At 38.2% G+C, this 24,261-nt stretch overlaps 2 protein-coding genes across 4 annotated transcripts in view; one reads left to right on the plus strand and one right to left on the minus strand.

The window, feature by feature from the left end:
- PANK1 (pantothenate kinase 1) overlaps window positions 1-7,245 on the minus strand; it is a 40,656-nt gene extending 33,411 nt beyond the window's left edge. The window contains exons 1-2 of the mRNA XM_072931104.1: window positions 7,091-7,245; window positions 153-270 (exon numbers count right to left, since the gene is read on the minus strand). The gene's annotated coding sequence lies outside the window, so the exon portion shown is untranslated. The remainder of the gene's footprint in view (window positions 1-152; window positions 271-7,090) is intronic.
- A 1,138-nt stretch (window positions 7,246-8,383) lies between these two features.
- KIF20B (kinesin family member 20B) overlaps window positions 8,384-24,261 on the plus strand; it is a 34,183-nt gene continuing 18,305 nt past the window's right edge. For 2 of the 3 annotated variants that reach the window (XM_030276053.4, XM_030276054.4), the window contains exons 1-18: window positions 8,384-8,546; window positions 10,074-10,230; window positions 10,702-10,788; window positions 10,911-11,027; window positions 11,215-11,353; window positions 13,440-13,624; window positions 15,536-15,584; window positions 16,251-16,445; window positions 17,305-17,416; window positions 17,841-17,912; window positions 18,377-18,523; window positions 18,948-19,110; window positions 20,074-20,331; window positions 21,087-21,226; window positions 21,838-21,988; window positions 22,908-23,133; window positions 23,716-23,777; window positions 23,957-24,076. In XM_030276053.4, the coding sequence (XP_030131913.4) occupies window positions 10,075-10,230; window positions 10,702-10,788; window positions 10,911-11,027; window positions 11,215-11,353; window positions 13,440-13,624; window positions 15,536-15,584; window positions 16,251-16,445; window positions 17,305-17,416; window positions 17,841-17,912; window positions 18,377-18,523; window positions 18,948-19,110; window positions 20,074-20,331; window positions 21,087-21,226; window positions 21,838-21,988; window positions 22,908-23,133; window positions 23,716-23,777; window positions 23,957-24,076 (2,379 nt within the window). In that variant the 5' untranslated portion in view covers window positions 8,384-8,546; window position 10,074. Of the gene's footprint in view, window positions 8,575-10,073; window positions 10,231-10,701; window positions 10,789-10,910; window positions 11,028-11,214; window positions 11,354-13,439; window positions 13,625-15,535; window positions 15,585-16,250; window positions 16,446-17,304; window positions 17,417-17,840; window positions 17,913-18,376; window positions 18,524-18,947; window positions 19,111-20,073; window positions 20,332-21,086; window positions 21,227-21,837; window positions 21,989-22,907; window positions 23,134-23,715; window positions 23,778-23,956; window positions 24,077-24,261 lie in introns of all 3 variants that reach the window. The other variant, XM_072931097.1, reaches the window with a different exon arrangement.

The following is a 24,261-nucleotide window of genomic DNA, read 5'->3' on the forward strand; positions in this document are numbered from 1 at the left end:
TGTGACTTCTTTAGACTGTATGTACACCCAAATGAAACTGAGTTCCCAGGAAACAGTAACACTGAACTTCAATATGAGTTAATAATACAGAGGAAGAACAGAAACTAAGGGAACTGATGGTGGGGAAAGGGAAAGACTAGCAAAAGACTTGCCTATTAAGAGGCCAGAAATCCCAAGTTTATAGTCTGGGCTCTCTTCCCATCATTGGCAGGCATTGGCATTAGGTGTAGTTTCATCAGATCAGACCTGCATTGTGCTAGTACTTTACAGCTGCAGCCGAGGAGGAGCAGGGAGGGCATGGAAAGAAAAAGAAACAAAACAGAGAGAGGATTACAGCTAACAGCCTGGTAGTATATTAATCCCAAGGAAATATGGCAGGAATCTTCCCATCATCTCCAGATCAATATTCTCAATCAATAATATTCATCAATAATATTCATCAAACTATTTATAAAGAATCTGAAGTGAAAAGTTTAATCAGATAAATGCTCCTGTGATGAGGCTTTACCCATTCCTGGATGAAAAGAAATTTATACCAGATTAAATTTTCCTTGTCCAAATATACTTCTGAGATTCTTGGTGTTCATGGCTGCTTCAGATACCCAGAATCTGGCAACACCATCCTACCTCAAAAGGAAAAAAAGCACATCAGATGGAAGAAATCTGCATATGTAATACACCCTCAACCAGCACTATGGCATAGCTTGCAGGATATAGCTACATTTTTATACACCCAAAATCATGCCTCATGTTTAGTTGTAACAGCAATAGCCATAAAACTATAGCATCTATTTCTGAGTCACTTGTCTTGGATAATTAGTTTGCAAGAGCATGAGTCACCAAGTTAGAAATAAGTTAGAGTATGACTCATTTTGAATTTTATACTAATGTTATCCTTAAAAATAAAAAGGATTCCTCTCTTCCACCCAGATTTTTAAAAGTTTTGGTTCTTTTTATAATGCCAAAATGTGCTTTATATAGAATATCTGGATCAAATGTTGAAGTAATTATCTCCTTTTTATAATGCCTTTCACACAGAAGGATCTCACAGTAATTTTTAAATGCATGTGTGTTCTTCAGTGATCCACATACACAATGAAGTGAGGCAGTATGACAGTACTTGGCAGGACAGTACAAAGCACCTGACTGAAACTGAAGTCAGATCCTATAATATGTTTAAACATGACAGGAAAATTCAGACGCACAAAAGTGAATTGGCAACAATGGAATATCACCATTTACCTCTCAATTTTTGCAAAACAGGGTTTATTCTGACTACTGATGGTCAGATCAGCCAGTACTTAGTAGCACTCAACCTTTCCATTTCTTCAGATTTCAGCTGTGAGCACAAAGTTTCAGTAAGGAAGCCCGACCCATTTCAAAATTCTGCTTATCCTTTACTGCAGCACGTTGTGACAACATCAGGCAGGGCAGCATCAAACTGAGAACAAGATGTTAAACTACCTTTGGAAACACTCTTCTAACTCTGCAAGTCTGGATATGCTCAAAGGCTGCAATCCAGGCAGGCACCTGCACATTCGAGTCCTTGCTGAAGAATTGCCAAACATGCAACTTTACAAACAGTTCAGACTTTCCAACACCGCCTAACACAAGAGAAGCAGCCCTGCCCTCCTGTCCCACCAGCATTTCTGCCTGCTCTTCTGCTGCCCCAGCACCTGTTTGGCCACGTGATCTACTAGACAATTTGGCTAAAAATAATGGCATTAGAATGTGTCAAAAAAAAATTATACTGCTCATTAATCCACCCTTTGAGAAGAACTGAGACTTCATGAGTTTTCATAGCCTTTCATCTGCTGGTCCACTTTGAGTGAAGACTCTGTTTCTCTGCAAGGGCTGCAAGGAGCACTGCAGTCCAGTTGCATGGTACAAATGCAGGCTCTTCTATTCAGGACTGTGTTTTTGTTTTATGCAGGCTAGTTGTCTAGCATGTATTAAGCTCTGTGCTTTCTGTTTGTTTTTCCTCCAGGATGGCCAATGCCCAGCTGGTAGTACAGTAAAATGTAAGCCCTGGCCATTTGCTATTGTCAAAGAATCATTATTTTCCAGTCCTTTAAAGGTATGTCACTGATTAAGAAATCGGTTTTCTCAATGTTCTCAATGTCTTGCCCTTTTATCATACTGTAGGATAACCAAAACTAGACAAAACTGTTACCCACAACTAGACATTCATTTTGATATCTAAGCTAAGAGGCTAGGGAAGAAAGCAAGGCTCCTCCTGTCCAAGATTGGAGCACCAAGAAGTTTCCTATTACCATCCGAGTAGGAGCTGCCTCTGGGCAGTTTTCCTTATCTCCTGTTAATAGGCCCATCAATGTCTTGCCACATGACTCAGAGATAACACTCTCAGGTGCCAGTTCTGTTTAACAGGTGATGAAGGACACACCCGGTGACTCAGAATAACATCAGCCCATTGTGAGCTGCTCCGCCCAGGGGGGAGGAGCTAGGCATTCCCACCTGGATAAAACCGGGGATTTCTAGACAGAGAGGCAGCCTTTCCACAGGTTTCTGAGAAGACACAGCAACCACATCTACTATTCCAAGAGGGCTGCAGCCACTCCAATTTGGGCTGCTACCAGCATGCTGGTCAGAGGGGTGTCAGGTTGTAGTCTGACTTTGTCAGTGGTCTTCCTTTTGTATCATTGCATGTATTTTTGGTTTTTTCCCTTTTCCCAGTAAATTGTATTTCTGACTTGGAGTTTCTTACTGGTTTTGCTTTCAAACCAGAACACCTCCAAAGGGTAATTTGGGATACAATTACATAACTTAGCTGTACCATGTAGTTTAAGTGCACTTCCAGAACAAGAATCTAACATAGGCCTGAATCCATTCTGAGTGTTTCTCAGGACAGGCTGTACAGGAAGCCCAAGTTAAAACATCTCAAGGTCAGTGGTGTGACTTTCCCACTCTAATCACATCTTCACCTGAGTTAGAGCAGCTGAGTGCCCAAAGCCAGGGTGACATTCCAAGGAAAGGTATATAATGTCAGGGAATGGCACTAATTCCTGAGATCAAGACAGATGTTTGACATTTGGCAAGAATAAAATAAACTCTGTCTTGTGTGTCAGAGCCAGCAAGATGAGTAATACTACACTATAACAGAGCCTGCTCCTTGGATTTAGCCCAGGTTATTTGAGCAGTACATGTCTTGCTCTTGATCCACTTCTTTATGAGGCACCTTATAATTCTGAGGTCTAGTCCTCTGGCTTCTACAGAGAACATACAGATGTTTGTATGTATTTCTTTACTGGAATTCTTTCAGCTTCTTCACCTAAAAGCTATGTATCTGACATATATTTAGTGGTATCTTGGCCAGTTTTCCTATTTCAGAATTGCATTACTCCAGATAAGTATTGAATTCATGTTCCAATTTATTTATCTTGTTAAGCTTTTAGTAAGATGACAGAGTAACAATTGAGAATGTAACTTTTAACAGAATGTCTTTGGTAAAATTTGCTAGGGCTATTCTGAAGGTTCTGGGACCATTAGACAGCTATTTAGAGCCTGCATTTTACACAGAACTACAAAAAAAAACCAAAAACAAAAACAAAAACAAAAAAACCCAAAAAACCCCACCTAGCAATATTCTTCAAAAAATAATACTAAGGATTAAAGCTTGAATTTCTTACACCATGAAGAATTTCCACAAGCATCTTGGAAGCGAAGTAAAATTTCTGAAACGTCAATTGAAATAAAACTCAAACATATGTTTCATTTTAGGAAAAGCCAACCCTTAGATTTTACCGTCAAATTATAGTAACCCTTGTTGGTATTTATACAGCTCGGCAGATGATTGAAAAAGAATCAATAACACATGGGGAGAAATAAAGTTTTACTAATAAGACTTGGAATGCACCTCCAGCACACTGGAGGTGTGCTCTTAACCTGGAGCAAGCACACTGTCTGCAAATAAAATAGTTAACATCATGTATACAAAAAAGCAGCAACATACCTGGGTTCAGACCTGGAAGGTAAAAAGACATTATGCAAAGCTTTGTAGAACTTAGGCACAGCTTTAGAAATAATAAAAAAAGGGAAAAAAAAAGCAGGAGGCATTTCAAGAAACCAAATAAAAGTTGGATGCACATTTCAAATACTCTTAATGAAATATAAGGAACATACCTTAAAAAAAAACTTCCTGAACTAGCAAGTGTTTCTGGACTGTACCTTCTGTATCAACAATACAACTGATTTTTTATGACAAAAGGTTATAAGAACTTGAAATCCACAGGAAAACTAAGATGCAAGATCCAGATATGGGACAACAGTGCCAAAGTTCATCCTGATTTACACTAAGTACAGTATTCAATTTAATATTCCACCTGTAGAGCCATTTCTAAGAGTATGTCCTGAGGTATTAGTATAATGCTGACTAGGAGGAAAGAATATTAACCAACTATTCAATACCAAACATCAGTCTTCCTGCTTGTGGATTCTCTGTCAACATTTCTAATCATGTCATTACCAGTAACTCAAAAATGCCTCATTTACAGGACTCAGCATGATCACAACACAAAGGGTTGTGACCCACAACTGGTTTAGCTGGGCTGGTGCTCATTTACTGGGGCACAACAAATGCCCCACTGACTATATTTAGCTATGGAAAATCCATCTATGGACACTTGCTCCTAAAAATCACACAGCACACAATTTAAGAGTAGTCATCTTTTCTCATAAAAATACACAGAATAAAATTGTTGACTTTATATTTTATTAATTATATTCTTATTTATTATTACATATTATTATATTAACAATAGTTTTCTATTGAATACACACATCTTATACACATAAAAACTAACAACACCATTTCACCATATGACTACTGCTAGAAAAAACAGCTGACACATTTACAGGACAAATACCTGTGTCACAATGTGAAAACAGTTCGTACCATTTGTGAGAATTATAAGGTTCCAATTTCAAAATGCAAGATCTGACCTTCAAAGCAGTGATTATTTGTATTAAAGCATTACAGAGAATAACTCAAAAGTTTTGGCTTAATTACAAGATTTAGAGGTTGGTTACAGCTGAAATGATCTCTTTAGTTCATCAGAGAATTACGCAATAATTCAAAGAGGGACAGAAGGAATTCCAGAATGTGGGGGGGAGAAACAGGAAGACACAGCAATAGCTTTTCTTGTCTCAACTGCACTTTCCAAAGACGAAGTCTTTAATTATGCAAAGTGAAAATCTCAGAAAATATATTTCAAATGTCCTCCTATCTAAGACAACATAGCTCTTGCTGAAGGAGTAATACTCTGTTTGCCATGCACAGATTTTTATGTGAAACTTTGAAGATTTAAAAATGGTATGCTGAGCACATGTAGCACATTTTCATTACATAAAACACCAGCATGGGACCAGGTGGCCTCACTGCATCTGTGAGAAGCACAAGCATGGCAGTGTCCAGAGGACAAGCATTAAGGCCTAAGTCCAGCCCCAGGTGTTAGAAGTGCCTCCATCTGCCCATCCATGATCCTTCCTTCCTTTCCAGGCTCCTGAGCGGCTCTCTCATGTTTGAATATGCCCCTGAAGGCCCCTTTTTGCAGTGAGCCTATGATTAATTTTCCAAGCAGTATTTTATATTCCTAGAGCACCTCAAAGGAAAAGCCTCATAACCATCTGTGAGTTCTTTCCAGAAGGTTTCCTCCTACCTCACCTGAAACCCCACGATTAGAGTTAGCAACACGGGCTATAAAACAGCAGCAGTATTTGCAGACTGAGGACAGAAAGCTCCTGCCTCCCCCAGAGAGGGGGGGTCTGATGCCTCTGCCAACTGCTCTTCTTAAGTCCAGCACCAGAGATCTCCCTGTCCCAAAGCCACCTGTCCCCTGGGGCAAAGCCTTCCATGAGACTAAAGAAGTAGCTCATTGCTTAAAATAGATGATAAAGGGAAATATACCTAAATTGCTAAAGAAAAAAAAAAGTAAATCAACAGCCTGCAATGTTAGGAGTTCCAAAAATCAGCTGTATGTGCATTAGAAGCCTGAAGGCAACTGATGGGAGTGGGGCAATGAGGGTACAGGATCAAATTAAAGGAAGTGTGAAATGCATCCACCAGACTGTGCAAGTAACAGGATAAATTACATGTACTGCTCTGAAAGACAGGAATTCAAAAGGGCTGGCAGACTAACAGGAGGGTTACACAATGCGCCACTTTCTTCCAAGGTATCTCTGTGACAAGGAACAGGAGTGCTCTTGCCAGTCAGCTCCAAATGAGCCCTGCAGAAAGACTTGGCTTGCACCCAGGATGAAAGGCAGCACTGTCAGGGCATGGGGAAGCACAGCAGAATCAAGAGTGATGAGAGAAAACTCACTTGGTTAATTCCCTGAGGAAGGTGAGTGGAGTACAAAGAAACTGAAGCCACCTCTGGTTTGGCTGCTACTCAGGTGTGCTGAAGGATGCTGGGAAGTGCTGTGTCTCTCATTACTTCTGACAGCAATGTAAAAGCAAGCTGAGATGTGCTGTCTCATAGGGCATCATCTCACTGTCACGAGTAGAATATCCACAACTTTTGAATCTTGTTTCAAATATAAGGAACATAAGTTTCTAACAAGTCCTTTATAAAAATCTTTTCCTCTTGTGAGTGCCAAACGTGCTATAAAAGTTGTAAAGAATTTGAAAAGAAACATAATCAAATTTCAGGGGTGAATGAGTTACTGAATGCTGTTTTAGCAGCAGGTATTTTTGTTGCAACTGGCGTCCTTGCACAAACCATTTTAAGAAGAACATTTTGGTAGAAAGCCATAAAGCTTATTTACATAGATGGAGTTTCACCATCTCCCACTCCAAAGCAGGCTGGATTGGTTATGCTGACCTAATGTTTTCTTTACCATGGTTTGCGTGAGGCTGGGAACACACGTCAGGTTGTGGTTTAGTTTGCCCTTTCAGTATCCTAATGAGATTCTAGTTTAACTTATAACAGCACATGCAGTATCATAAAAACAGCTTCAGAAATCCAAAATTAAAACAAATCAAAATATTGCCTGTACAAAGAGCTTTGTGATGCCCTGACTTAGCAAGAATAATGTTCTGCAGGTCACAGACCCAATGTTTTTAGGAACATACCTTGCAAAATATTCCCAGATCCTCAGTTTTCCTTTCCGACAAGTAAAATACAGCAACTTTCATGTTTTCTCCCAGGAGCTAATTTCTTCCCATATTTTCAGAGGCATTCTTAGTCCTCTCTTGACATGAAAAAGGTGTTCTGGTATTAGGTAACTTCAGTAGTTTGTATTCTATCTAAGATGGAAACCAACATAATTTTTAAAACATTAGCTGGAGTTTTACAGCATGATTTCAAGAACTTTTCAGTTTTGCTAGCAAACAATTTCAAATTCAACATTGCATCGTTTTCTGCTGTTAAAAGAGACCAACACCTACAATGTGGTCTACAAACAAACTGAAATCTTTTAATATATCCCTTTTACTGATATGACACAGCCTCTGTTTAAAGAAAGATAGGATTTAATGTTAAAGACAGCCTCATGAAAGCAGCTGATACAAAATCTGTGTAGAATTACTCCTTTGCTGAATTACTTGCTTTTGCTGGCAGTCTTTTCTTCAAATGAAAAACAAACATTTAATTTTGGCAGATACTGACTACTTTCAAGTTATTTGTCCTTTTATTTCAATTCAAAACTGGCAGACATTTCTTATTAAGGTTGAAAGAATTTCTGTCTGATTCTAAAGAGAAACTCATGCTGATTTTTGTTACCAAGTTCTGTATATTTCCATACCCTGACATTCCAGAAACCGATGATCTCATTTGCATTACAACATTGTTTTGAAAATAAAGCCAAAGAATTTATCTCATTGCAGATTAAGAAATTAAATGCCCATCATGCAAACCTGGCACTCAGCAACAATTTCTGCGTGGGGAAGTTTTTAAACAAAGGTACCATGCAAGTGTCTTCCACAGCTGCCACTTGTCAGGACTGGAAGCCAGGGCAACGCATAAGCACATCCCGATCTCAAAGCGGGAGTTTCCCGATTCAGCTGGTCCCTGCTCTGTACGAGGCATCGAGCAGGTCACTGGCCTCTCCCCTCTCACCACCTGCAAGCAATGATTGCCCTGTTTATCAACAGGCAGAGGAGGCTGCGATCGCCCACAGCTCCGGCAAGCTCCGACTTACACTCGTCCTCCTGCCGCACCTGAGAGAGGCCAAGTCCGGGCACCACACGCAGTCAGGGCAGGCCTTGGCGGGGCCAGGGCGCCTTCCCGCGGCCGCCGAGCTCCGGCTGTCGCTGCGGGGCCGGGCGCTGGCGGCCCCGTGTGGCGGCGGCCCCGCGGCTGCGGCAGAGCCGTCCCGGGCGCTCCGGCCCAGCGGGGCGCGGCCGCCGCCCTGGGCCAAACCGGGACAGGCGGGCCCGCCTGCCGGGACTACACTTCCCATCGAGCCCTGCGCCGCGGTAGCGCTGTCCTCCCAGGAGGCCGCGCGGCCCCGTGCGCTGCCATTGGTCGGATTCGAAAAGAAGCCGCGGCCGGAGCGAGCTCAGCAGCGGCCGGAGCCGGGGCCGGGGGGTGAGCGGGGCCGGACCGGGGCCGGAGGGTGAGCGGGGACCGGGGCCGGGACCGGGGACCTTCGCCGGCAGAGAGGTCACGGTGGTTGTGAAGCGGGGATCGTGGAGCCGTGAGGCGGCGTGGGTGATCTCTGCGGAGGCCGCTCACCCTGCCGCTCTCCCGGTTACGCGGGAGGGGCTGTGGCGTGTGGGCAGTTTTCGGTGGGGCCTGCAGGGTAACTCCCGCCCGGGGCTGTGCTGCTGCCAAAGCCGTGCAGTTGTGTCCCGTGAGAACAGGCAAATAGCGCAAAGCCTGGAAGTGAAAGATCGATACTTGTAGAGAATATTTTATTTAATGTGGGTTTTTTTTAGGTGTTAGGGCTGTTGCTTTAGCTGTTATGTAAGCTGCAAGCCTTAACTGTGTGGTTTGGAGCTCTTTCTACCTTTTGTTGTGCTGCCTGGCGGCACCACGGGCCGTGTGTGAGCTGTGGCCATGCTTTGCTGTGTGGCTTCTGGGGATCCCCTTCTTTGAGGGGGTCTGCAGCTCTAAATCCTATTGCCACGGTTAGCAGGCTTACAGTAACCCACCCCGGGACACGAGTACCTTTTAGTGCCTGCAGCTGGGCAATGCAGTTGTTCACATGTAAGTGCCTGCAGTATTTACGGGGCTGTGTGGCTCAACGTGGGGGCAGATAAACAGTCTGCACCTTGGGCTTGGCAGCCTGTGAGGGCTTGAACCTCGCTGTTCCGAGCGCTGGGCTGTGCACACACCTATAGTTCTGGCTTTGTGTGCACAGCTTAACGTTTGTCTTGTTCTTCTTAAGGAAAAATATACAGAATGAGGGCAAAATCTTGACAAATCACACTTGAAGCCTAGATTTAAAGCAATTAAGATGCTAGTCATCTAATAAATATGTTTCCTGTAAAGGAGTGGTAAGAGTTTTGCAGTGTGCCTTTGTGTAGCTGCTGACTAAGACTTCCAGATCGTGATAGTACAGGTATGTTTCTTTCCTACTGTAGCTTATTCACAGGTTAGTCTTTGTTCAAGCCATGATGATATTTCAGGCCAAGTTTTTGCTGGTTTTCATACAGCTGCTAGGCCAAAAATAAATTAGATTAGAAGAAACATTAGATTCGAAAGTAAACATTGGTGCTTAGTTTATGTATAGCTTTATCTTATTTGCAGCCTAGTGGTGTTTGTCTAACTGCTTAAAGTTGTATCTGGCTTTTACAGCCTACATAGGAAGACTGAGCCCTTACATGTTTTGACATTGTTTTGTTTTGACATTTCTCAGGTTTTATGCTGGGGGAAATTGAAATGGGACTGCATTATAGGCAGGAAACCAACACTCTTCCTGATCAAAAGAGTTTTGTACCAATCCTACTCTGCCCATTCCTTTAATGAACACTGCATGTTCTCCATTAGTATTTAGTAAAACAATTTATTTGCTCTGCTGTAGCCTAGGTATGGCAATGTATATTATATATATAAACTATATTATATGTTATATGATTAGAGAGCACAAAATAATTTTATTTCATCTTGTAGGATGGAAGCGATTTTGGATAATGAGAAGTTCTACAGACCATCCTATATTGCTAGCATTGAGCCATCTCCAAGAGCAGGACCAGTAAGTGTGGAAGATATTAAAACAGATCTCTCCTCTGAATTTTCTTTGGTTTCTTCAGGCTCAGACACCAGCCAGGTAAGAAAACTTTACTGTTGGGACATATATTTTTTAAAATATAAGCCTAATCCTTTCATATGTTGGAATAGCCAGAATTTTATCTAGAAGATGTAAAAGCTTCTTTGTTTTTTTTAGTTTGAAAGAGATGCATAGGATTGAGACAAAGTTGAGTGGCAGTGTGTTGATGCCTTATTGGGCACATCACTTTTCTGTGAATGAGGCTGATTGCCAGTTTATAGAATGTTTTTGCTGGCCTGAATGCAGTGTTTACATAAATGTGCTGCAAGATTAATTTGCCACAGCAAGCTTCTGCGGGGGCTGAAGCACTTTTCAAAGCTGATCTAGTGAAGTAGTTTTGATTCCCGTGTTATCCAATAAGTCTGTTCAAAACAGCCTGATCCCATAAAACTGGTTTCATGTTTCATTTCATATCAAGAAAATAATCAAATTTCTAATTGGGTTGTTTGGTGTTTTTTTTTTTTTTTTAAGAGGAGCAGTTTGGAGTCTAAGGGACACATACAAGTTTGCCTGCGTATCAGACCATTTACATCATTGGAAAGAGAAAATGGATCACAGGTGTGACATTTAGTTTAAAAATACTTAAAATCTGTTTTGCGGGGTTTTTTTTTGTCTGTTTTTCCTGTAAGTTGAGCTCTTTATAGTCTGTTCATGCTGTATTCATTATTTCCTTTTAATAGGACTGTGTTTCACTTGAAGACTCAACAAATATTGTACTGAAGCCCCCCCAACACTATTTGAGTCGACTAAGTGAAAAAACTTCAGGACCAATGTTACAGAAGTTCACTTTTTCACAAGTAAATGAGTTGTCTTTAAATGTTTGTAAATTATTTCTTGTACAGGTTGTTTTAACTTACATTATTGAATACCAAGCTGACTATTTTCTAACTTATAGTCTTTAAGATTGTAAACTAACAGAATTTAAGGGTCTTTAAAAGTCTCTAATAATTGCTCAAATTTTAACTATTTCTTGGTAATACCCAGGTATTTGGACCTGAAACAACCCAAGAAGAATTCTTTGAGGGTACCATGAAGCAACCAGTGCAAGATTTCCTAGATGGATATAATCGTCTAGTTTTTACATATGGTGTAACAAATGCTGGGAAAACTTACACTTTCCAAGGTAAAAGTAGAAATGAGTTCTTCTTGCAAGCACTTTTTTTTTTTTTGGTAAAGATTACTTCTAGCAGAAACATGATAACTTTTTCCTTCCTTTGAAATGTAGTCTCTATCCATTTGGTTCCCTAATAATCTCGAAAGTCTCCTTCCATAAAAAATTTAACTGCCAACAGACAGTCACTCCCTGATTTAAGCTAAACACATAGTCATATTACTTTGTAAGGCTCTATAATTTAAACTATGTATGTGTGATCTTTTAATTTTTTTTTAATGTATCTCATACCCCAGGGAGGAGGGGAAGTTGGAAAAAATGCATATTCTACATAACAGATTTTGAAAACTGTAGGTCACTCTACACCGGACTAGCATTTTCTGGAGTTTTATTATTCTTATAAAGGTTATATGCACAAATGAATAATATTTGAGTGTTTCAATTATTATAGGCAGAGAATAAATGTGAAATGCATTTGATTATTTTCATTTATTTCTGTCTTGGCTTGAGTTCCCAAGCTTAACAATATCCTAGGAAGCCTTGTGTCCTGGTGCACTATTTCTGTTCTGTTAAAGCTCCATATCCTTTCTGGTCAGAAGATGTCATTCTTCAGCTATTTTTCAAAGTATTTTAACAAATGAGGTGATTTGATTCACATTGAAACAGTTTCTCCTATAATGAAATGGCAGATCTGGATGCAATACCAGTTATTTTATACAAAGAAATAGTAGAACAACAATGAGTTGTGTGTCACTTGAAACTGATCTTCACTGAAGTGGCGTTTTTTTCTAAGCAGTCTTCTGTTAATTGGATTGTAATTAAAGACTGCCAATACTTTTAAGTTATCATTTGTGTGGGGCAAGAATGGGATGTTCTTTTCTCTCCTAATAAATGAAGGTAAATCACAGAACCCCAACAGTTGCTCATGTATACAGTCCCCTATGCTCAACTAGTTTGGGGTGTATTGTATGTGGTTTCAAGAATTTTTGATTGACACTTTTTAGACCAGAAGCTTTTTAATGGTATTATATTTTTAGTACTTTGATAAAATTTGGCAGGGTGGAATGTTGCCTACTGGGTACCAGGATTTACTCTTCTGTTTTTAAACTTTAATATTACATGAGAACCTATATTTAGTCAGTGGCAAAGGACCTAAGTGAAGGATGAAGCAGGTTTTTAGGACTTTTCCTCATTCACCAGTGACTATTCCTTTGTTCCTAACACAACCTTTGTGTTAGGTTGAATTACAACTGGCATTGCAATAAGCAAAAAAATTATTAGAAGATGAGGAGAAACAAATGAAATGCAAGAGTACTGGAGTTTAATGTGGTATTTGGCTAATAGCTAGGGGTCTGAGTACCAACCAAATTTTATGTGATGCAGCTAGGGCTATTCCATCTGGCTCAAAAGCAGGAGAAATTATCAGCCTGAGACAGAACAGTAGTTCTTCTTCCACACTTGCATTTTTTCTGGTTTAGAAATCAAATGTAAGTGAACCCTTTTTAAGCTTGCATTTGTATACAGAAAGACCAAGTGTGTACTGAAGCTTTTATTCAACTCCTTGTCTTTTAGGTACAAAAGTAGTATATTCAGAGAAAAGGGTCTGGGACAGGGAAAAGAGCGAGTCTTTGCAAGGCTTCTAGAAACTGTTTTGGAGGTTCTGTGGAGTTAATACAGGACTGCAGCTAAGAGATCATTCATGAGTTTTATTTCAAGATTACTTCCTTGAGAAAGTGAAGGCAATTTATGAAATACAGTTGAAAAATTGCAAGTCTTTATCAAATGTCTGTTGGTTATGGGTGTTTGTGGGTTTTTTTTTTCCCTAAGACTAAGCTTATGCAAAATACTCCAGTAATTTTTCTTTTATGTGATACCCATTACTGATATAGTGCATGAACTCTTACTGAAAGCCAAATACTTTTCAAAACTCTCTAATAGTATTTTTGTTACCTTGAGAATACAAAGAAAATTCCACTGCTTCATGCTGTAAGTTGTCTTCAAACACTTTGTGTATGCCTTGAGATTTATATTATCTTTCTGTCCTCATTTATATCTATAACTTGCAATAACTGGATTTTTCTTTTGTATGTTCTTTCAGGGACAGAAGATGATGTTGGTATTCTGCCAAGGACTATGGATATGCTGTTTAAAAGTATTCAAGGAAAGCTGTACACAGCAATGGATCTCAAACCCTATAGGTGTAGAGATTATATAAAGCTGACTGAAAACCAAGTGAAAGAAGAAACTGCTATTAAAAATTCATTACTTCGTCTAATAAAAGAGGTAGAGTAGTACTTTCTATATTGAGGAGTACATGCATCTATATTGATGAGAATATGCTCCATGTTCTTCATTTGCAGTGGGAAGAGACTGGCTGTATTTAACCATGGATGTGTCTATTTGCTGGCAGCCAACCATTCAGATTAGCAGTAAAGTGAGCAATAGAGCTGATGATCCCTGTTCCTGGGAATTTTTGTCTTGTGGCTCAATACTTCATGGGCACGTAAACTAAGCTTTTTTTTGTTGTAGTTTGGACACTTGATAATTTATCCTCTATTATTATATTGTAGACTATTTACATTCAATTATTATCTGTGGGAGTGCTAGTAGCTCTGATCCTTTAAAGAACATACTGTCTTTCGGGATACTTGGAAGAAATTAATAGTTTTGAGGTTGTTGCCCTTTTAGTTGGCCAAATATCCTTAAATGAAGTAAAAATCTGTTTGAAGCAGCCGAGCTATAAAGCTAGTGGACTTAACAGTTTGAATTAAAGATGGGTTTCTGCTTTTTTCTTATAGTTTGCTGTTGAGCAGTCCAGAAATACACTCCGGTTTTAGGAGCTAACTGAAATTCTAAAGCTGTTTAGTCCGATTACATTTAGGGGAATTTTTACTTTGTATCACTATACCTTTTTCTTGGTGTCTTCTAATTCGTAAATGAGTGGAATAATGTGAAATAAAACTGAGCATATATGAGTATTTGGAACTAGAAAGGTACTTTTTTTTTTTTTTTTTTTACAAAGAGAATTAAAAATTTCCCTTGTGGTATGCTAAGTTATAGCTAGTGTTGAAAGGAAAGAAGAATGTATGTGTCTGTTGTTTTGGTTTTTATCTAGTGGTTGACTGGGCTTCAGTGTGGAAGGTAGGTGGCAGCAAAATTCTGTGACTTCACTTCAGAAGCACAGGAGTAGGCTAAATCTAGTTCTGTCAGCCTTCAGAAGGGACTTCAGCAAAACCTTTCACGTGTGTTTGAATCCACCTTCTAGTAAGAATGACACTTAACTTTGCCAGCAAATTTGTAGGTTTTTCATCTGCTGCAGCAGAGGTTTTTATGGGTTTTTATATGTGTAAAGCCTAATACCTAAAATGTTTATTTAAAAAATATATTATGAAATATACCCTTGATAGAATACTAAAGAAACTTGAACCAAGCCATACCTGGGTTTTATTTCATGTTAGCTCTCTTAAGCATACTTATTTCAGTAAATGGATTTCATTTCTCTAGGCACTTCAACTTGCAGGTTTATGTCTGAAAAAACCTAACTAAAAAAAGCAAAACCAAGTCTGGGAAGGGAGTGTATGTATGAAGCTCCAAAACTCTAGCTATAGTTATTAAATTTACTTTTTTTATAGTAGCAAAAGAAAATTCTTAGTAAAACCTCGGCTTTATTTCAAGTCTATCATTTATTTCAAATATATCATGGAGCAGCAAGTTGCTCATTTCAGTTTTTAAGTGAATGACATTTATCTCTTATTTCCAAGGGTTAGCCAAGTAAGCTGGAAAAATAGGAAATCCAATATTGGCAAAATACCATTAGTAAAATAATTCAGATTCCCCTGGACTTACAAGGTTAAGACTAATGTTTAAGCTGCAGCTGGAGTCCTGAAATCATCCTCTTAAATCACCCTGCTTATGTGAGGGGTTCCTACCCCTCTTGTTTTCTGTGGCTAGACTGTTTCCAAGTCAGCAAGCTGGAATGCTATATCCTGATGTGAGGGAATGGGCAGGGGTGAGTGTGAGCTAAGCAGGGCCCTGTCAATAGCAGTGTACAGGTGCACTAGACCTGGTGTGCAACCAGGGTCTTTCCATTGGCATATTGCACCCATGCTGTATTCCCATCTAGTGATTCAACAGAGCAGTTAGATATAACTTGTACTCTCAGCAATGTATTTTAAAGTTTGTTTTCTTTTGCAGGTAGACCACCAGATTGTCAATAGGGACAAAGCACCTGTGGATTCTAAGGGTATGTTTTATATAAAAGTTTTGCAGTTAAAGCTGGCAAATAAGGCTTCTTAAGGTCAAGAACTGACTTCTGGTATATGCTAATAAAATTATTTCTTGTCAATTTTATATGCCTGTGAATGGGATAGTGAGCAAATAATCTGGGCAGAAAACACAAGGACAAAATGGTTAAAGAATATCTGAACAGGCATTAAATGAGCTGAAGTTCTAGCAAATAAAGTAGTACCACTTATGCTGTGGGTCCTAGTGGTACCCTGACAGGTTTTTAGAGTACCTCTATGTAATTATATAAACTTCATTCTAGCATTTAAAAAACTACCTAAATATTAGGCTTACTTTAAAAAGTCAAAATGGAGTGTCTTGTCAGTTTAGTTTAAAGATGTTGAAGGGATTTGACTAATTCTAACCAAGCTTTATGTGGTTGATAGAATTTAAAAATGGAGAAGGAAGCAGTCGAGTAGGTGTCTCTTGAAAATATGTAAGTTAAGCATATGAGTTCCAGATATTTAAGAAATATCTGGGGTGGGAACTTAAATGAATTTTTTAATGGATTTTAGATTTTGAGTGTTTTTTAGAAGGTTTGTTATATCAATTTATACTTATTAATTTTTTAATGAAACTCACTTTACTAGGTTTATATTGGTTTGTAATATTTTGTACTTGGCAGACTTGGAAGATGTCTCAAAAGACTTGGAACAATCTATCACAACTGCAAGAAATTACATCAAGTTTTCTGTCTGGGTTTCATTTTTTGAGATTTACAATGAATGTTTTTACGATCTACTGATTCCTATATCAAATGACAAGAAAAGAAAAACACTGCGCCTTGCTCAAGACATCAAGGGATGTTCTTTTGTAAAAGGTGAATAGAATACCTTGCAAATTGCCAAATATAATTTGAAAAGTTGGTCTACATGTAATGATGTTTAGATTAGAAAACTCAATAGCAAAATTATTACACTCTACATCCCTGCTTTTATTACTGTTTTGTCTTTTCTCTGGACTGGAACTGTTAAAAGCCTCTGCACTCCACTGCCTTGATATTTCTTTGAAATGGGAGAAATATTGGAAACAAATGACAAATTTTTAGGGGTTTGCTTTTTTACATTTTCTTAAAAAAGAGGTCAGCAGTTCTTAATGGTATTTATAATTGGCTCAACAGTTTTCTAGGTTTTTGTTTCTGAGATTTTTTCAGTATTCTCTGTAGAGAAGCAGACTTTAGACATGTTGTCATCATATTGCTGGCAAAATTCTTCTGATTTTTTTCAATTAAGTTGATGGTCCTGGAAGATATCCATATGGCTTCCCTTTCCTACCTTTCCCTCCCTCAACTGTGGTAGAAATTGAAGAAGCTGTTCTTTATTTTAGGATTTAGAAGGTAGAGTTCTGCCTTGCTGAATATGAGTATAGGGATTTCTACTCGTATTAGACCTTACTTTTTTGACTTGTCTGTGCTCAGGCTAAGATTGCTCACGTAATTTGAATGGAACATATTTAACGTGCTAATAGAATGATGAAATGATGTGATGTACTTGCCCTTCCTTTCCTATGAGAAGGAGGCATTTTGAATTGATTTGTCATTGCAACTTCTGCCTAAAGCAGATGCTGTAAAATGTTTCTATGCCTCAAGTAAATGTAGTGTCCTTGCTGTGCACACATTATCCACATAATACTTATTTTGGCAATGTTACCTAAAAAAACCACTTTTGTTCTTCCTGAAGATCTGCAGTGGATTCAGATTTCTGACTCTAAAGAAGCTTTTAGACTTCTAAAACTGGGGTTGAAACACCAGAGTATTGCAAGCACAAAACTAAATAATTGTTCCAGCAGAAGGTAAGAAACATTTTGAATAGCACTGGGCATAGGATGATGGGTGGGAGGAAGGAGAAACTAAAACATAGCTTATGGTTTCTAGGAAGGGAAGAGGCTTTAACAGGGTCTACATTTCTAAGTTCAGGTTTGGTGTCCTTTAGCAGTGTATGGCACAATGGCTTAAGTCAAAGGGATTCAATTCTTGAGTAGGGTGGATGTGTACTAAAGCTCACAGTATTTTTTCAAATACTTATCTAAATATCTCAGTAAAAATCAAAATACATGTTACATAAACATCTCTTTAAAAGTTTTTGTCTGATTGTGTATGCTTAGATGTATTGACAGATCAAACAGCATTTTGAACAGAAGTTGTAGAGGATAAGAATACTTTGAAAGTATTGATCTACTTTATCACTTCTCTGCTGATTTCAATTTCTCCTTTTAGTCACAGCATATTCACAGTTAAACTACTAAAAATTGAAGATTCAGGAATACCAAGGGTGACCCGAGTCAATGAGTAAGTTCAGAACAGTCTGTCTCTTGTGATGCAGTTGTCAGCTTCCATGTTGATGTGTTGGTACTGCATCCAGTGCTCACGGGCAGCACCTCCTGCATGTATGGTGGCTCCCCACTTCCACCCTCATACAGTACTTGGCCCTGTCCCTCAAGCCATCAGGTGTCAGTGCTGTTGTGTCTTGTCACCTCTGCTCTGCACAAGGTTCTGCCAGACTTCTTTACTCCTCCGCAAGGTTCTCCTGCTTCTTTACTCCTGAACTATGCAAGTGCCCAGAAGGAAGAAGATGAAGAGGTGGTGGGTGGGGTGGAATAGGAAGCATGTTGGGCAAATATTTAGCAGAAAATGGCAGGAAATTTTATTAGGCAAGCAAACTTGAGAAGGATGAGGAAAGGTGATCATTTTTAAAAGCAGATGATTAGTGCATCTTTAAAGTAAATTCACTGATTTGCCTTGTCTGCTTTCAGATTGTCATTGTGTGATCTGGCTGGTTCTGAAAGATATACCAAGACACGCAATGAGGGTGACAGATTGAAAGAGAGTGGAAATATAAATACCTCTCTCCTGACTCTAGGCAAATGTATCAATGCGCTCAAGAACTGTCAGCAGTCAAAGTAAGTCCTATGAATTGCCAATTGGTTGTGGTTTTTAGGTATTGCCTACAATGTTTAAAAGCTATTGTTTAAAATATACAATAGTAACACATTTTTGGTAGAAAATGTATAGATTTCTGACATCTATACTGGAGTCTTGTTGATGAACAAAAATTATCTTTAAACTTGTTTTGCTTTTTAATTAAATCACTGAAATTATAACATCGTTTAAACGTGCTATCATAGATGTTAGTGAGTTTACTTCCTTGTTTTGAGCTTGGCTTATCAAGCTTTGCAATAAATATAAATTTAAAATTTGTATTTAAAACACCTTTGTCACTAATGCCATAGTAAGAGTGAAACTTTCAAGTCTTCAGGCTGGATAATTCTTACACTGACTGGAATTTACTCAATTTCGGATCATCTGTTCTTTTGCCTTTTAAAGGTTGCAGCAGCACATACCCTTTCGGGAAAGTAAGTTAACTCATTTCCTTCAAGGATTTTTCAGTGGAAAGGGGAAGGTGTACATGATAGTAAACATCAGCAAATGTGCATCAGCATATGAGGAAACACTCAATGTACTAAAGTTCTCAGCCATTGCACAAAAAGTAAGTGTGTTGTAGTTTATCTTGTTTATCAGTAACTTTTTGATTTGCTTTAAAGAGCAGGTTCTCTCCTTTTTAGGAATATGAATTTAGTTATTAGATTTTTTTTTGTCTTGTACTGCAGTTATATTTTTAATTACTCTGGATTGAGCTTTATCTCCTACAGCTTTTAAAAAGACTTTATTGGTACTTTTTTCCTTTGGAGTGTGGGGGTGGAAGCATCTACTGAAAATCTGTAACTCCTATGAAACATCCAGCCTAATAAGAAACTTACTATATTTGGAAGAATTTTCCTGAGATCTGGGTAAATTTCTTCTGCAGATACATGCTCTCACTTCTAGCTGTCCCATATGCTACTGCTGTCTTAACTTGGACTATTGCTCATCTAAAGTACCGATAAAATAGATTGAGCACCAAAGAGTGTGAAAGGTCATCTTTATGTTCAGAGGCTTCAGTGGGAAGGTGGAAGCAGAGTCAGTAGGAGTAAGTGCAGTGATGTAACTTTGGCAAAGTTGGAAGATGTAAGTGTAGAGGATCAATCGTGTAGCTTTAATGGAAGCCATGGGAAAGTTTTGTTGACAGTTAAGCCCATTCCTTTGGAATTTGGGCAGGTTAAGTGCAATACCAGAAGGAGCAGGCTGTAGTGGTTATAGAGCTGTGAAAGAAATAGATTTTGTGGGATGGTGTTTGTCCATTACACAATCTGTTGCTGCCTCTTGTAGGTTATCCAGTTAGTGAAACTGGGTGTTCCTGGGATCCAAAGAAGGGTTAGGCTATAATGTGACAACTCTGTACTCTAGCTGGAAACTGATCTAAGTAGTGACTCTGAGCAGAGAATAGGTAAGAAGGGAGAGTGCTCTGCTCAGAAGACCTATAAGAGAATGCAACAGGTCTTTAAAGTGCCACTGGAGCTTTAAAAAGTACCAATAACTTTTTGTCCTTGATTTTTTTTTTTTTTTTGGGTAGGTTTTAGTTATGGACACATCTATTCTTCCCCAAGATCAGTCATTTGGCCAGAAATTGGCAGGAGAATCATCACTGCTTAATGTCACTAGAATGCCAATCCCAAGGAAAAGAGCTACTATCCTATGGGACAGAACCTTGGAAGATGTGCTTGAAGATGATAATGATGAGGAGATGGAGGAACAGCCCAGTATGTCAAGAGAAGAATCAGTGCAGGAAAATGAAGGAAATGAGGTTGTTATTGCAAAAGAAAAATACATGGTATGTGCCAGGGCTACTTTAAGAATAATTATAGCATGGAGCCTTGAAGCAATGTATTCTTCCGACTTCTTCCATCTCACCTTTTTTTTTTCTTCCCCCCTCATTGCCTTATTCTACCTAAATCCAGTGTTTGGAACTACAAGTGGGATTACTTATGCCTTGGTGCTTATTGTGGGAAAACTATGAAATGTGTCGAAGTGCAAACTGAGCAGTAAGGATTGCAGATTTGGTTTTCTCTTCTTTGGGTATCCTGTGGTCAATACACAGAAGATATTACCTATTTTTGAGCAACAAAGATTGTTCCTTTGTTACTTTATACACAAGAAAACTCTGGACAGTGTTTTTTAGGAAACAGCAATTTTAGTCACTTCTGGGGAAGACAAGGAACAGGGGAACAGAGGACTAGAGACCATGTTGTGGAGATTTCATTTATACCCGAAAAGGGACATCTGGGAAAAAAAAGGCCAAATGCTGTGGGTCTTAAGTCCATCTTTAAAGATAACTTTAAGAATTTTTGTTATAAACTTGGTGTTATTTGGAAATCCCCATTCTGTGCTAACCTAAATTGCTGTGTTACAAACAGGTAGTGCAATCTACTCACAAATCCTTCTGTTTATGAATAAGCTAATAAAAGAACCAGAAAAAAAAATTTTCCAGCTGCAGAGTAAAGTGTTGTAGTGTTTGAGAAATGGGAAAGATCTCGCTTGTGGTAAAGTATTTCTTTATGAAAAGCATAATGCTACTTGTAATTCTAGATGCTGGTGAACCTGGTAGAAGAGCTGAGGAACAGACTTATTACTGAAAAGAAAAATAAGTTACTGCTGGAAATAAAAATTCGTGAAGAAGTGGTACAAGAATTTACGGATTATTTTGCTCAACGGGAAATAAATTTCAAGTAAGCTGGCTTTAAGTGGTTTTGAAGTTACTTGTTAAAGTGAAAGTAAATTTACTTATTTCTTAAATCTCTCTTACTAAGAGACCTCAGTGTTCTGCTAGATCTGATCTTCTACTGCATCAGTTAATGTGTTGGTTTCTGTTTGGATTATGAGCTGAGGAAAAATGCTCTTTAGGAAAGGCTTTGATTTCTCTGTGGGATGGGTTAGAATGTGTGTGTATAATTTTTAAGTAGTGTTTTTTTCCTGTAAAACTCCTTCTAAGGGAAGATCTGCTTTAAGTTGTAGAAAGAGTGACATTTGCAAATTCTTTGATTCCTTTTTGTTTTAGTGATACTCCAAACATACTATCTCAAGCAGCTTAGAAAAAATGCTTTTTGTTTAGTGCTATCCATGATCTGTGTATTTGTATCTCTCTTATTCTTGTGATGTGTGTGAAAAATACTTCTGGTTTAGGGTAGCAGCATTGTGTTGTGTATTGTTTTGTTGTGCCAAAATAAAGATGAAAGAGAACAAAGATGAAAGCATCTTTGTTAATAGGCAACTGTGCTAATAATGTTTTGGCCTGTCTCATGGCTAGCTTTTAGCTGACTTGGTTTTTTTTCTACTCTAGAGAGCGCCTTTCTCATGAACGAGAACAGCTTGAAGAAAATGCTGAAAAACGCCTGGAAATCTTCAAGGAGCTTGTAAATAGTACAAAAAATGCTGATGAGAAAAGTAAATTACAAGATCAGCCTTGCAGTGAGCAAGCTGCTGGACCTCTGGTATTTTTATCTCTTTGCCACAAATGTCCCTTTTACTAACTACCTGTTATGGTCATGGTATTTCTCAAGAAATACCAGGGATGGTTTCAAGGAATTGCACACAATGTGACTGTGTCCTTAGCAAGATATGTTTATCTTATTTAATAGATGAAGTTGCTGAGCCTTGGGAATCGGGATGTTTTCTGCATTTCTCCAGCACAAAAGTGGCAATTATTCTGTACAAAGAAATTGGGGGGAAATCTGCAATTTTTTAATGCTATAAAATCCATTGCATTTAGTGCCTTATTTAAAATCTTTGAGGTTGACTTTAGGCCCCACATATGGACTGTGCTGGCATAGTCACAGAGACTTCACTTGTAGAGCAATAGTAGCAACAACTGAAGCAATGAGAATTATTCATCCACTTAAGCCATATCTAGACTCAAGAGTCTAGACTGTTAAAAGTTTTGAACTCTTTTTTTAAGAAAAGAGGCAGTATGTAAAGCAAGTCTTTTGGGTATAACTTACTGTAAGTTACCACAGACTAATCTGACCTCGCAAACTTTTCCTGTCATGAAAATCTTAGATGCATTCCTTCTAAAACAGTTTGCTTGCTCTGTTCATTCAATATTCTCAATGGTTTAAAATATGCTAATTTTTATAGTAAGCTTGGAGGGGATGTTTTTGTGGAGATACAAGGGGAAATGTAATGGTGGGTAATAAAATGTTATAAAAATAAAGTAGCTCTAGCTTGATATTGTAAACTGGTATGTGAAGGTAGACACTGGCAATGAGTGCATATAAGCCCACAAGATGGTTTTGCAGTCAGAATTATAACTACTTATATATTAGAATTCATAACAATCTTACATATTTTCTGTATAAATAATGGCTTTTGTGTAATTATTTGCTATTTCTAAATGAATCTAAATTCTTTCAGAATGAAGAAAACAGCACAGACACAGATACCTACATGGATTTTGGGGGTGTTATTGATTCTCTGCAAAATGATATCACTGATATCAAGAATCAGGCAGAAGCTGCACACCAGTACATTGTGTCCTTAGAGGACCCACAGGAAACAATAGGTTGTCTTGAAAAACAGCTGGCAAAAATAACTGCTGAGCTAGTTGAGACCAAGGAAGAGCTGGAAAATAAAGCCAAAGGTAAACTGGTTCTAAGTGTGATGTGAAAGACACAAATTAAGAAAAAGAAATTAAGTACTGTAAAATAGGAATATTAAGCTCGTTGAATGAGACTGTGTAACCAAATCATACAAATCATATGTATAATGGTGGTAATCCATTGTTTTGTGTATGTTCAGGTTAAACAATTCTATAGGCCTTGCTTATTTTATTTTTAAGAAGAAACTTAAAATTGTCAATTGCAGACGTAAAAATTGTGGGGTAAAACATCAAAGTTATTGATTTCCTTGTATTGTAATCCCTGTGCTTCTTTGTTTTGCTGATGCAGTGTATTCAGGCATCAGGTGGAACTTTGAAGGAAAAACTAGCAGCACCTCATAATGATCTCAGCAGAGATCTTGTGATGTGATCTCTTTTGAATGGGTTGCAAGTCTCAAATATCCAGTTCAGAAAATGTAAACAACTTTTGAAATGTCCTAGTAGAAGTCAACTTGAAAACAAATGCATTCAAAAACTACTGAAGTATCAGAAGACACAAAGACATTGATTACTGAGTAAACTGTGATGGCTGATTATGTTATATAGGCTTTTTTCCTGTTACAGGTTTTGAAGCACAGAGGATTAAATTGGATGAGTCTGCTGAGCAACTTAAAGAAGCAACTGAGGTAACTTTCTCAAAAAAAACTTGTGCAAAATTGTTTGCTTTAATACAAAATTCAAATAACTTGAAATGCTAATAGACTATGCTTCTAGCCTTTTTTAATATCAAGAATAATTTAACTGATACTGCTTCTAAAAAGCATGATAGAGTTCAACTTAACACTGAACTTTTTTCTTTTTCAAGAAAATGAATATACAAAATGAAAGGATTCAAGAACTGATTGACATTGTGAAGGAAAAAGATGAAACAATTATGAAACTACAAGGTCAGATAACCCGTTCAGAAGAAACCATAAAAGACTATGTAAGTCTTAGACATCTTAATTTTCTAATACAAAAAAATCTTAATGTCTTTATAATGGACTTCATAAAATTGTCATTTCTTTAAATAATTGCTATTTACTTCAAATGATAGCAGGTCAGTTGGCATTGAAACTAAACCCACAGCAAAATGTTAGTGGGGTGTGTGTAAATAATGAGACTTTCAGA

Source organism: Taeniopygia guttata, chromosome 6 (genome assembly GCF_048771995.1).
Source record: "Taeniopygia guttata chromosome 6, bTaeGut7.mat, whole genome shotgun sequence".
Taxonomy (NCBI): Eukaryota; Metazoa; Chordata; class Aves; order Passeriformes; family Estrildidae; genus Taeniopygia; species Taeniopygia guttata.